The sequence below is a fragment of the Ochotona princeps genome, chromosome 29 (assembly GCF_030435755.1).
Source record: "Ochotona princeps isolate mOchPri1 chromosome 29, mOchPri1.hap1, whole genome shotgun sequence".
Classification (NCBI taxonomy): domain Eukaryota; kingdom Metazoa; phylum Chordata; class Mammalia; order Lagomorpha; family Ochotonidae; genus Ochotona; species Ochotona princeps.
Window position 1 is genome coordinate 17,951,194 of NC_080860.1, and position 13,200 is coordinate 17,964,393.

Below are 13,200 nucleotides of genomic sequence, written 5' to 3' on the forward strand. Positions count from 1 at the left end.
AGAGACAGGAAGATCTTCCGTCCACGGGTTCACTCCACAAGTGGCAGCAATGGTTGGAGCTGAGCCAGTCTGAAGCCAGGAGCCAGGAGCTTCTTCTAGGTCTCCCACATTGGTACAGGGTCCCAAGGCTTTGAGCTGTGCTCGACTGCTTTCCTGGGCCACAGGCAGGGAGCTGGGGGACTACCTAACAGGGCTAGGTTATAGTAACCACCAGTAAGTATTGAAACAGGCGACAGGTAAGCTGGGCCATGACACTCACCGACACATGAAATAATCAGGTCTGGAGACAGATTCTGTGGGAGATATGTGGGCTCAATCTTACGGAACTGCAATATCTGTTGATTTACTCAAGAAGTAGGAGTGGTGACAGGTTGAGCTAGACATGACCATGGAACCTCCCCAACACTCATGGGTACTGGGGTTGGGAACAGCCTGGGCTGGTCCCAAGGACAGAGTGTGGGGAGGGTCAGGCCACAACAGCCACCAGCACACACAAAGGCTGAGATAGGAAGCCGACTATGTTGGGTAAGGGGCTAACACCCAGTGGCACATGTGATATGTGGGTCTGGGAGTGGGCCTGTTGAGAGAACTTGGGAAACTCCCCTGGTGGGCTGTTGCTCTTGCTGGTGACCATGTCAGTCAGGGCTAGGGGTTGGTCAGGCCAGGCAAGGCAGCAGGCACGTAGACCGGTTTTGGGGGAGGTGAACCAGGTAGGGCCGGGCCAAACCTTAGCTCACTGGCATGTGCAGGGTCCAGGATGTGCCGTTTATAAAACATCTCTGGACTGAGACACTCTGGGGAAATGTCCAGTTCCAGGATGTGCGCTTGGAGAAAAAGACAACACGCACACACCCTGAGTCCTGGCACCAAGACTTCTTTAGGGTAGGATGAGCAAGTTGGACCCAGGAATCATGCCATGTGGGGCCACCAATCCATCAGTGCCTCAATTTGCTCATCTGTGAAATGGGCAAGCTAGCAACTTGGCCTTGAGAGAGACAGCGCCAGATAGTAAGGCCTGGGGTGTGTGTGTGTGTGTGTGTGTGTGTGTGTGTGTGTGTGTGTGTGTGTGTGGTGTGTGGTGGGGAGGGGGAAGGCTCCCCGTGCACATGCACCTCCAACTGTCCTGTCGACACTCCCCCTCGCTCCGGGCCGGCCAGCCATTGGACCGAAGAACCCCAGAGTGGTTCAATGAGCGCAGCGCCCTCGCACACGGGCGTGGCTGTGCCGAGCGCAGGGTAGGAGACCCGAGACCCCGCGCCCCGCGCTCCGAGATCCAGTCGCCGCGGTGCTTGCTTTGCAGAGTCCGCGCCCCTCGCAGCTGTGCGCCATGGGCTTGGAGCTCTACCTGGACCTCCTGTCCCAGCCCTGCCGGGCCATCTACATCTTCGCCAAGAAGAACTGCATCCCCTTCCAGCTGCACACCGTGGAGCTGCGCCAAGGTGGGCTTAGGTGAAGGATGAGGGGGAGGGAGACGGAGAGTCCGGGAGGACCTGGGAGGCAAATCCAGCCTCGAGGAAGCCCTCCCAGTGCCGCCTCCTTCCCGGGGCCATCTCCAGGCTGATTGGAGCCTAGGTAGAGAAAGGGGAGTTTCAGGGAGAACCCAAACTTTGCTGCGGGGGGAGGTGCTCCCCCTAACGGACAATGGAGGGCTCAGCTAGGGCTGGATAAAGGGAAGGGGTTGGGAAAGGGAGGGCAGAAGGGAAAGTTGACTGACTGGGGGGAGGGGACAGGAGAGAGATGGGGCTTCAGGGGAGGGTTCAAGTGTACTGGGTGCAGAAATGGGGACTGAACCCTGGGCTCCTTGTTTTGCGGCAGAGGAGGCATTGCCCCATGGACTGGCTTTGCACCCCATTCTCTGTATTCCCTGAGTTGGCTACCCTTCCTTCTGTCCCTCTTTCTCCCACGCCTCTCTTCTTTCAATGCAAAAGGTCTATTTTGTTGATCTGAAAGGTAGTGTTACAAAAAGAGAGACAGAGAGGAACCTTCCGTTCTCTGGTTCACTCCCCCAAGCGGCTGCGATAGCCACGGCTGGAGCCCAGAGCCAGGAGCTTCAGCCAGGTCTCCCATCTGGGTGCAGGGACCCAAGCGTTTGGGCCATCTTCTGCTGCTTTCCCAGGTGTGTTAGCAGGGAGCTGGATGGGAAGCAGAGCAGCTGGTACCTGAAGCTGCACTCTGATACAGGTGCCTGTGTCACAGCCCAACACTCTCTGTGTCCCAGCTCCATGGCAGAAGGGGACAGGGGGCAGAACTTAAGGGAGTAGGCAAGTGGGGTGGCTCTTCATGACCAAGCCATCCAGCCAATATCCATCCTCTCCGTGGATGGCCGGGCCATGCTGCCTTTGTTCCCTGGCACGGGTCCTGGTCCACTGCCAGCACTTTCATCTTCCCGGTCCTTCTGTGCCAAATAGGGCAAGAGTTTGGGGTCAGGGAGAGAGGGGACAAACAGCTGTCAACCCAGCTGTAAGATACAGGAGTGCAAAGTGTAGGTGCTTCACCAGGAGAGGGCTTGAGGGTTCCCTGGCGGCAGAACAGTGTGAAGGGAGGGTAGGGGATATTGGCCAAGGTAACGGTGTCGGTGTCTGGTTTCCAGAACATTCCACCCACTCTTGGGATGGCAGGTGGAGGAGGTTGGTACAGAAAGTAACAAGGTTTCAGGGGAAGGTCAGTTCTCTGGGTTTGGTGGCCTTCCCTTTGACTCCTCCCAGAGGACCTATCCTGTAGCCTGGGACACTCTGTATGTGAGTTCGTGAAGCTTCTGGTGGGGGGGCAGAAGAGGTAGGTGGGCGGGGAGGGCCCAGCACCCCCATCCACCCAACCTGCACACTGAGCTCCGTTGCTGAAGGCTGGGCTGTGGAGGGCGTTTGTGTCTGTGGGACTTGGCAAGTCAGAGCATGTGTGTCGTAGCGGTCCATGTGTGTTTCCCGCCAGCTTGCCGCCTGCCATGGTGGCTCCCAGCAGCCTCTGCTATTGCAGACAGCTGGAAGTCAGGGCGGGCCACGGAGGTCTCAACCTTCTGTTGTCACCATGCCCCCATACATGGAGCCCACCTTATGCTGGTCTCTTTACAGGTCAGCACCTCAGCGATGCCTTTGCCCGGGTGAACCCCCTGAAGAAGGTGCCAGCCATGAAGGATGGGGACTTCACCTTGGTGGAGAGGTGAGTGGGCACCCTGGGGCAGCTGCCACGACCCCCCGCTGAATGCATTCCTGTCCCAGTGTGCCATGCTTCAGACAAAAAACCCAGAGGAGTCTTCAAAGGGAAGGGCCTCTTTGTCCCAATGTCACGGAGCCTTGGGGCTGGAACCCAGTCTAGGCACCTGCCCAGTACCAAGTCCTTGTGTGTCCCCTGACTGTTGAGCCCTCTCGGGTACCAGTGGGAGGCAGGGTGCTAATTCTGTCTGCTCGCTCTTCCTCTGTGCACCTGCATCCTTCTCAGAGGCTTGAACCATTAGCTGGCAGCCTAAGAAGTGATAAGACATCCTGCACAACCATTGGAGTTGCTAAGCTTGGGTATGACGACAGGCTGTTTTTTTTTTTTTTTTAAGATTTATTCATTTTATTACAGACAGATATACAGAGAGGAGGAGAGACAGAGAGGAAGATCTTCCGTCCGATGATTCACTCCCCAAGTGAGCCGCAACGGGCCGATGCGCGCCGATCCGATGCCGGGAACCTGGAACCTCTTCCTGGTCTCCCACGCGGGTGCAGTGTCCCAATGCATTGGGCCGTCCTCAACTGCTTTCCCAGGCCACAAGCAGGGAGCTGGATGGGAAGTGGAGCTGCCGGGATTAGAACCGGCGCCCATATGGGATCCCGGGGCTTCCAAGGCGAGGACTTTAGCCGCTAGGCCATGCCGCTGAGCCCTGTTTTTTTTTTTTTTTTTAAGATTTATTTTTATTGGTCTTGGTGTGGCTAAAGTCCTCCCCTTGAATGCACCAGGATCCCATATGGATGCTGGCTGTAATCCCGGCCACTCCAGTTCCCATCCAGCTCTCTGTTGTGGCATGGAAAAGCGGTCGGAGACGGCCCAAGGCCTTGGGATCCTGCACCCACATGGGAGACCGGGAGGAGGTTCCTGGCTCCTGGCTTCAGATCAGTTTAGCTATGGCCATTGCCATCACTTGGGGAGTGAATCAGCAGATGGAGGATCTTCCTCTCCGTCTCTTCTCTTTCTGTACATCTGACTTTTCAATAAATATAAGTAAATATATTTTCTAAAAGATTTATTTTTATTTGAAAGTCGGAGTTACAGAGAGAGAGTCAGTGCCTTGGTGGGTTGTCAGAAAGGATGAAGCCGAAGGTTCTGTGCAGGAAGCCCCCAGCACTGTGCCCTCCCTCTTTCCATCACACATCCCTGTCCCCCACAGTGTGGCCATCCTGCTCTACCTGGCACGCAAGTACAAGGTCCCCGACCACTGGTACCCCCAGGACCTGCAGGCGCAGGCCCGTGTGGATGAGTACCTGGCGTGGCAGCACACCACCCTGCGGAGAAGCTGCCTCCGGGCCCTGTGGCACAAGGTGAGGCTGGGCAGGAGGGTGGCGGGGCGGTGAGGCCGTCGACTACTGGGGGATCAGGTGCTGCCCAGCTCTGCCTTTCAACTCGGAGAGGGGCACGGGAGTCTTTGCTGGCCTGTCCCGTGTCACGGATTCCTCGGCTGTGCGTGTGCTGCTGTGCCATCTAAGGCCCTCTTCATTTATTTCTAGAAATTATTTCTTAGAGTTTCTAGTTCTCCACTGAAGCTCCCCATCTGATCACACATTTTCCCATCTTTCCTTCTTCTTTTTTTTTTATCTTTAAGGGTATATTTATTCATATCTGGCTATGTTATGCATCACCTGAAACTCAAAAACCTAATATGACACCTAAGAAAATGCTAGAATCGTGAAAGAATTCCAAATGTTATCAAACTTTTTAAAACACACTTCTTTAAATTTTTTTTTTGTTGTTTCATTTGTTAATTTTTTTTAAGATTTATTTATTTTATTACACAGTCAGATATACAAAGAGGAGGAGAGACAGAGAGGAAGATCTTCCGTCTGATAATTCACTCCCCAAGTGAGTGCAACAGGTCTCCCACACGGGTGCAGGGTCCCAAAGCATTGGGCCGTCCTCAACTGCTTTCCCAGGCCACAAGCAGGTTGCTGGATGGGAAGTGGAGCATCCGGGATTAGAACCGGCGCCCATATGGGATCCCGGGGCACTCAAGGCAAGGACTTTAGCCGCTAGGCCATGCCGCCCGGGCCCTGTTGTTTCATTTGAAAGGCAGAATTACAGAAAGAGGAGACATACAGAGAGAGTTCTACCTACTGGTTCACTCCCCAAATGGCTTCTTCCAGGAGCCTGAAGCTTCTTCCAGGTCTCCCACGTGGGTGCAGGGTCCCAAGGCATTGGGCTGTCTTTGACTGCTTTCCTAGGCCACAAGCAGGGAGCTGGACGGAAAACTGCTGGGATTAGAACCGGCACCCATATGGGATCCTGGTGCATTCAAGGTGAGGACTTTAGCCACTAGGCCATGCCGCAGGGCCCAGATAAAATATTTCTTTTTCTGTCTGTCCTCCTATCTGTAACTCTGCCCTTGAAATAAATATATTTTTTTAAAGATTTATTTTTTTTATTACAAAGTCAGATATACAGAGAGGAGGAGAGACAGAGAGGAAGATCTTCCGTCCAATGATTCACTCCCCAAGTGAGCCGCAACGGCGGTGCTGAGTTAATCCGAAGCTGGGAACCAGGAATCTCCTCCGGGTCTCCCACGTGGGTGCAGGGTCCCAAAGCTTTTGGGCCGTCCTCCACTGCTTTCCCAGGCCACAAGCAGGGAGCTGGATGGGAAGTGGAGCTGCCGGGATTAGAACCAGCACCCATATGGGATCCCGGGGCGTTTAAGGCGAGGACTTTAGCCGCTAGGCCACTGTGCCGGGCCCGAAATAAATATTTTTTTTAAAAATCACCTTTGATAAACAATCCTGAGGGTGATAAAAGTGCCTATCTTCCTGCCCCACCTATCCTAAATCAGTCCTCGAAAGCTACAGTGAATGACTCTGGCCAGTGCGGCTTCCCTCAAGGGCGGGGGTTTGCCAGATGGCCTTTATCTGTTCACCGCCTGCACTGATAGATGTTATGTCTTAGTCACGGTCTGTGTTCACCCATGGGGCTCACTCATTTCCTTGTGGATAGGCTGCAGCACTGGGTAAATGTGCAATGAGATTTAGCGTGAAAATCTCCCGAAGACCAAAGCATTCTGAAGCAGCCACATGTACAGCCATGGCTACTTCAGCCAATAACCAAACCCTGACTCCTCTGGGAAGCCTCCGCTGTGGCCTTGGGTTTTGTAACATTTGGTTTCAAAATAATTTCTTCTCTTTAACAAACTCTTCTCCCTACGGCCATGACCTTCCTCCTCCATGATACAGTTCTCTGCTAGTCCCAGAATAAACTCATTTGTTCTGGAGAGCTCATCTTTGTTTCTTTTTGAGGCTAACCACACTGAATTCGGCACTTAAAAAAATGTTTTGCTATTGAAATGGTTGATTCGGTCAATTTTAGATCATGCCACCATTCACAAATTATCCTGGCAATCTATGAATGCATGAAGGAAGAATTTTTTTTAAGATTTATTTTTTTTATTGGAAAATCAGATATACAGGGAGGAGGAGAGATAGAGAGGAAGCTCTTCTGTCTGATAATTCACTCCCCAAGTGACCGCAAAGGCTGCACCAATCCGAAGCCAGGAGCCAGGAACCTTCTCCAGGTCTCCCACTTGGGTGCAGGGTCCCATGGCTTTGGGCCGTCCTCAACTGCTTTCCTAGGCCACAAGCAGGGAGCTGGATGGGAAGTGGAGCTGCCGGGATTAGAACTGATGCCCATATGGGATTCCGGCGTGTTCAAGGCGAGGACTTTAGCCGCTAGGGCATGCCGCTGGGCCCGGGAGAAGTTATTTTGAATGCTGATTTGTTTTTATTTTCATCGACTTGAAAGGCAGAGCAGTAGAGATAGAGACAGAGGTCTTCCATCTTCTTTTTATTTTATTTATTTTTTTAAAGATTTATTTATTTTTATTAAAAAGTCAGATATACAGAAAGAGGAGGAGAGACAGAAAGGAAGATCTTCCGTCCGATGGTTCACTCCCTAAGTGGCCGCAATGGCTGGAGCTGAGCCGATCCAAAGCCAGGAGCCAGAAGCCTCTTCGGGGTCTCTCACGCGGGTACAGGGTCCCAAGGCTTTGGGCCGTCCTTGAATGCTTTCCCAGGCCACAAGCAGGGAGCTGGATGGGAACTGGGGCTGCCCATATGAGATCCCGGCGCATACAAGCGAGGACTTTAGCCACTAGGCTACCGCACTGGGCCCTCTTCCATCTTTCTGATTCATGCTCCCCAAACCCAAATGACTGGGCCAGGCTGAAGTCAGGACACAAAACTCGACCCGGGTCTCCCTGACAAGTGTCAGGGGGGGGACCCAAGAAGTTGTCTTCCTCTGCTGTCTCCCAGTGTGCACTAGCAAGAAGCTGGATCAGAAGTGGAGAAGCTTCGACTCCAGCTGGCACTGCGACATGGCAAGAAGCAGCCTAACTGCCTGTCCCAGTAGAAAAGCGGTTCATGCAATGTCTTACATTCTGATTGTTTCTCTCTAGTACTGAGCCCCCGACTCTGGAGTGTGTTCAGATGGGTGAGCACCTCTGGGCCAAAACCACCAAACACTTCCTGAGCCTAGGATAGTACCAGTCTGTGCTTTTCATGTATTTTTTTTTCCTTAAAAATTTTTTTTTAATTGGAAAGGCAGCTTTACAGAGAGAAGGAGAGACAGAAAGGTTTCCATCCTTCTTATTTTCTTAAGGTACCGTTAACTCTCGATGACTTTAAGTGAGATTATTTTCTTTCCAAGTCAGTATTACAGTGGGTGTACTTTATTATCTTTTTCCCAACCGTTCATGTCCTGCTACAAAGTAGAACGCTTTCTTTTTGCCAGCCTATGACTAATTCTGCATTGCGAAACTTGTTTTCCCTCCTAATCCTTTTGATGTCAGAAAGAAATACTTGAGGAAAAAAAAAAATACTCAAATAGCCTTTCTTCTGTTGTTCTGTTTGCTCCCCCCTGCCCCCTCCCCCGAGGCCATTATGCTCACGCCAGGATCTGGTGCCAAAGTCCTCATAGTTTATGATTGTAAGCTTTATTAGGTTAGGATGTGGCTGTGAGCCAAAGAAAGTTCAACCTGAGAACTCAAGTTGTATGCTGTATGTGAGTGTAACTAAGCAGTTGTTTGGTGCTGTTAGGGCAATGCTTGGGAAACGTGCATCCCATACAGGAATGCCTGGGATCAAGTTCTGGTCCTGTTCCTCACTCCAGAATCTTTTTATTTTGTTTTATTTCAGGTTTAATTCATTGTTACTGAAAAGGCAGATTTACAGAGAGAAGGAGACGCAGAGAGAAAGATCTTCCATCTGTTGATTCACTCCCTCGAATAGTGGCAAGAGCCAGAGCTGAGCTGATCCAAAGCAGGACCTAGGAGCTTTCTCTGGGTCTCTCACGTAGGCACAGGCTTCCATCTTCGGCTGCTTTCCCAGGTCGTAAGCAGGGAGCCGGATGGAAGGTGGAGCAGCTGGGACATGAACCAGCTCTGATGTTGGTGATTGTAGGCTAGGCTTAGCCAGTTAAGCCATGGCGCTGGTCTCTGCAGTTCTTTCTCTCTTTTTTTAAAGACTTATTTTATTTTTATCACAAAGGTATATAGAGAGGAAAAGAGACAGATAGGAAGATTTTCTGTCCGATGATTCACTCCCCAAGTGACCACAACAGCCAGTGCTGCGCTGATGTAAAGCCAGGAACCTCTTCCAGGCCTCCCATGCAGATACAAGGTCCCAAGGCTTTGGGCCGTCCTCCACTGCTTTCCCAGGCCACAAGCAGGGAGCTGGATGGGAAGTGGAGCTGCTGGGATTAGAACCAGCACCCATATGGGATCCTGGAGCATTCAAGGCGAGGACTTTAGCCGCTAGGTCACTGTGCCGGGCCCTCCAGTATCTTCCTGATTTGCACCCCACGACGTGCCAAGATGGTTCCATTATTTGATTCCCTGATACTCATGTGGGAAACTGGATTGAATTCTAGGTTCCTGGACTAAACATGGCTCAATCAAAGTTTTGCAGGCTCTGAGGGAGTGAACCAGGGGGATGGAAGACCTCTCTCGGAGTATGTGTGTGTCTCTCTGCCTTTCAAGTGATAAAATAAAGACTTTAAAAGCTTTAATGAAAATTTTATCATTTTTAATGTTGTGCTGCCAATCTGGAACTTGTACTCCGCAATGCGTACTTTTATTTTTTCCATGTCACAATGGGTGGCTCAAAGGTATTCGTTTTTGCTGCTCTATGTTACTTTATCATAGGAATCAATCAGAATTTATTTATCAACTCATTACTGCAAAGTCATGCCTTGCTTAACAGCTGGTGTGTTCTGAAGCCAGCATCCTTTCACAATTTCTTCATTGTGCAAGCATCAGGGTTTACTTATATAAGCTCAGGAGGGTAGAGGTCAGCCACGGGCCGTGCCTTCCTGATAGTGTTGGAACGGACAGCAAGATATTCAAGACAGTCGGCATGACCATGAGTTTTTGTTCAAGTTTAAAAAAAAAATACTTGAATAAGCTTGTTGAGAACAGCAAACAGGGACCAGGAAAAGGAAATTGTTTTACAGTGTGAGCTTACTAGGCTCATGTTTTTGAAACTCTTGTTTGTAATGTTTAATACCTATTAAATAATGTCTCAGTACATTTTATATATTTTTTTAATTTTTTATTGGAAAATCAGATATACATAGGGGAGGAGGGACATAAAGGAAAGTCTTCGGTCCGTTGATTCACTCCCCAAGCAGCCACAACGGTCGGAGCTGCACCAATCCAAAGCCCGGAGCCTCTTCTGGGTGTCCCACGTGGGTGCTGGGTCCCAAGGCTTTGCACCGTCTTCTACGGCTTTCTCAGGTCACAAATAGGGATGGTGGGAAGTGGGGCTGCCAGGATTAGAACTAGCTCCAATATGGGATCCTGAGACGTGCAAGGTGAAGACTTTAACCTTTAGGCTACCGTGCCTGGCCCTCAACACATTTTCAAAGTCAACAGATGGGTGTTGACTCAAGTGATAAATTCTTTTTTGGTTCATTTGTTTCAAAGATTTTCTGTTTTAAATTTATCTATCTATTTGCTGCTTTATTCTTCAAATGGCCTCAACACCAGGACTGGGCCAGGTTGAAGTCAGCAGCTGGGAACTCTGAATAGTTCTCCCACATGGGTAGCAAGGGGCCCAGGCACTTGGACTAGCCTCCACTACTTTCCCAGTAGGATAACAGAAAGCTCGATGGAAAGCTAAATAGTCAGGGCTAGCTGGCACTCTGACATTGGGTATGCATGTCCCAGTGAGTGACACATTGCCCACCCAGCAAGTTGTCAATTCTGAATTTTATTTGCACCGATCATAAAACAAAACACCATTCAAGATGAAAGTTCTAGCTTTTGGTTAGGGGCAGGACTGGAGTAGGATCTGAGTTACTGCTAACCAATGTTTCCCCACTGCAATTTAGCCAAGAGTTGTAGAGTAATTAAATGTACTAGAGCTTATGCAAATGAAATTTATGATCATATTAAGAACTTTTTAAAGATATGCTGATTTTTAGGGCTTGACACAATAGCCTAGTGGCTAGCTCCTCGCCTTGCATGCCCCCAGCGATCCCATATGGGTGCCAGTTTGTATCCCAGCTGTTCCACTTCCCATCCAGCTCCCTGCTTGTGGCCTGGGAAAGCAGTGGAGGATGCCCTAAAGCCTTGGGACCCTGCACCTGTGTGGGAGACCCGGAAGAGCTCCTGGCTTCGGCTTTGGATCAGCTCAGCTCCGTACATTGCGGCCACTTGGGGAGCGAATCAAAAGATGGAAAATCTTCCTGTCTCTCCTTCTCTCTGTATGTCCAATTTTTCAATAAAAGTATAAATAAAAATTTTTAAAATATTTATTTATTTGCATTGGAAAGTCACAGTTGACAGAGTGTAGGAGACACAAAAAGAGAGCTTCCATCTGCTGTTTCACTCCCCAGATGGCTGCATTGGCTAGAACTGGGCTGTTATGAAACTCGGAGCCAGAAGCTTCTTCTGTGTCTCCCATGTGGATGCAAGAACCCAAACACTTGGTCCATCCTCTGCTACTTTCTTGACATTATCAAGGAACTGGATGTCTTTATGTTTGTTTGTCTTCATTTGCTTGAAAGGCTAAGAGATGAGTTTTTTTGTTTTTGTTGTTTTTGTTTTTTTGTTTGTTCTTGTTTTTTTTTTTCTGGAGAAGAAGGGAGATGGATCTGCCATTAGCTGATTCACTTCCCTCAAATACACATAGCAAATCAGAGCTGACCCAGGCTAAATCCAGGGGTCCTATGGTATTGGCAGGGACCCAAGTACTTGAGCTGTCCACTGCTGCCTCCCAGAGGGCACATACAGGAAGCTGAATCAGGAGTGCAAGAACCAGGTCTTGAACCATACCCTCCGATAAGGAATTCTGGCATCCCCAGCGGCAGCTTAAGTTGCTACTCGCAACTTCTGCCCCTTACGCTGTAAGGGTTACTGGTTTTATAAAAAGTTAAACAATTGAGCCCGGCTGCGTGGCCTAGTGGCTGAAGTTCTCGCCTTGAACGCCCCGGGATCCCATATGGGTGCTGGTTCTAATCCCGGCAGCTTCACTTCCCATCCAGCTCCCTGCTTGTGGCCTGGGAAAGCAGTTGAGGACGGCCCAAAGCTTTGGGACCCTGCACCCACGTGGGAGACCCGGAGGAAGAGGTTCCTGGTTCCTGGCTTTGGATCGGCGTAGTACTGGCCATTGTGCTGACTTGGGGAGTGAATCATCGGACGGAGGATCTTCCTCTCTGTCTCTCCTCCTCCCTGTATATCTGACTTTGTAATAAAATAAATAAAAATCTTTTAAAAAAAAAAGTTAAACACTTCCCTCTGAAAGCGTTTGATTCATTGTTCATTCAGTCTGATGCTCTGAGGTTCAGCCAACCCTACAGCAGGGAAGAAAGAATATCTTTCAGAAATTCGCGTTCAGGTTTAGCCAACCCCTGGGCAAAAGGTGCATAAGCGCACTGGTCAGGGCTTGTGGAGTCAAGGTTGTGGAGTAGGACTTGCCTTCCTTCTGCCCCACCATGGTGGGCATGCCCCCTGACTCGGCCACACTGCCACTTATCCCCTAGGTGATGTTCCCCGTTTTCCTGGGTGAGCCGGTGTCTCCTGAGCTGCTGGCAGCCACCCTGGCCGACTTGGATGTGAACCTGCAGGTGCTGGAGGACAACTTCCTGCAGAACAAGGCCTTTCTTGCCGGGCCCCAAATCTCCCTGGCCGACCTGGTGGCCATCACGGAGCTGATGCATGTGAGTGCCGTGGGCGGGGGAGGAAGAAGTGGAGCAACAGGCCCAGCCGGTCCCTTTGGTTGTGCACGCATCTGGCTCTGGGACTGTGCTGATGTGGTCACCGGGTCAGGCAGAAGCTGCCTGTCTTTGGCTTCGTGCACGCATCCTCATTCTGCCCACCCTTCTCCCTCCAGCCCGTGGGTGCCGGCTGCCAAGTGTTTGAAAGCCGGCCCAAGTTGGCTGCATGGCGCCGGCGTGTGGAGGCAGCAGTAGGCGAAGACCTCTTCCGTGAGGCCAACGAGGTCATTCTCAAGGCCAAGGATTCCACACCTGTGGACCCCACCATAAAGCAGAAGATGATGCCAGGGGTGCTGGCCATGATCCGATGAGCATCCCGCGCTGCCCCGGGCAGTTCACGCAAGCTCCCGCCTTTCCAGGGTCCCAGGGGAGGTGGGCACAGCAAGAAGGATCTTGCCTGAGACTTATCCTCAGCTCTGTGAGGCCAGGGCCCACCCCCACCCTTTCCTCCACAGCCTCCTGAAAGCCACCATAATGATTAGCACACACTGCAGCTTGTTAATTGCTCTGTATCAAGCACAGATAATAAATTTAGACTCAGCCTTGGGTTCTGCTTCTAACTCTAATGTGTGACTTATTCGCCCTCATCCGAAATGTGACCTCCCACCCCTTCCTTTTTTTTTTTTTAAGATTTATTTACTCTTATTTGAAAGGTAGTGTTGCAGATTCAGAGATCTTTCATTTGCTGGTTTATTCCCCAAATGGCTGCAACAAGCCAGAGCTGAAGCAACCTGAAGCCAGGAGCCAGGAGCT

General features: G+C 50.7%; 1 protein-coding gene across 1 annotated transcript; it reads left to right on the forward strand.

The window, feature by feature from the left end:
* The first annotated feature begins 1,298 nt into the window (after positions 1-1,298).
* Positions 1,299-12,994, forward strand: LOC131478238 (glutathione S-transferase theta-1). The gene is made up of 5 exons (XM_058656582.1): positions 1,299-1,439; positions 3,069-3,156; positions 4,367-4,517; positions 12,214-12,390; positions 12,564-12,994. Exons 1-5 carry the CDS (start codon positions 1,328-1,330, stop codon positions 12,756-12,758), a joined length of 723 nt encoding a protein of 240 aa, XP_058512565.1. The 5' UTR covers positions 1,299-1,327; the 3' UTR covers positions 12,759-12,994.
* The last annotated feature ends 206 nt before the right edge of the window (positions 12,995-13,200 follow it).

Bases quoted from the DNA above. Each gene is read 5' to 3' on its own strand.
- LOC131478238 (XM_058656582.1), top strand. From the start codon at position 1,328: ATGGGCTTGGAGCTCTACCTGGACCTCCTGTCCCAGCCCTGCCGGGCC. The intron at 4,518-12,213 runs GTGAGGCTGGGC...CTTATCCCCTAG, and splicing joins TCCGGGCCCTGTGGCACAAG to GTGATGTTCCCCGTTTTCCT. The intron at 12,391-12,563 runs GTGAGTGCCGTG...TTCTCCCTCCAG, and splicing joins CCATCACGGAGCTGATGCAT to CCCGTGGGTGCCGGCTGCCA.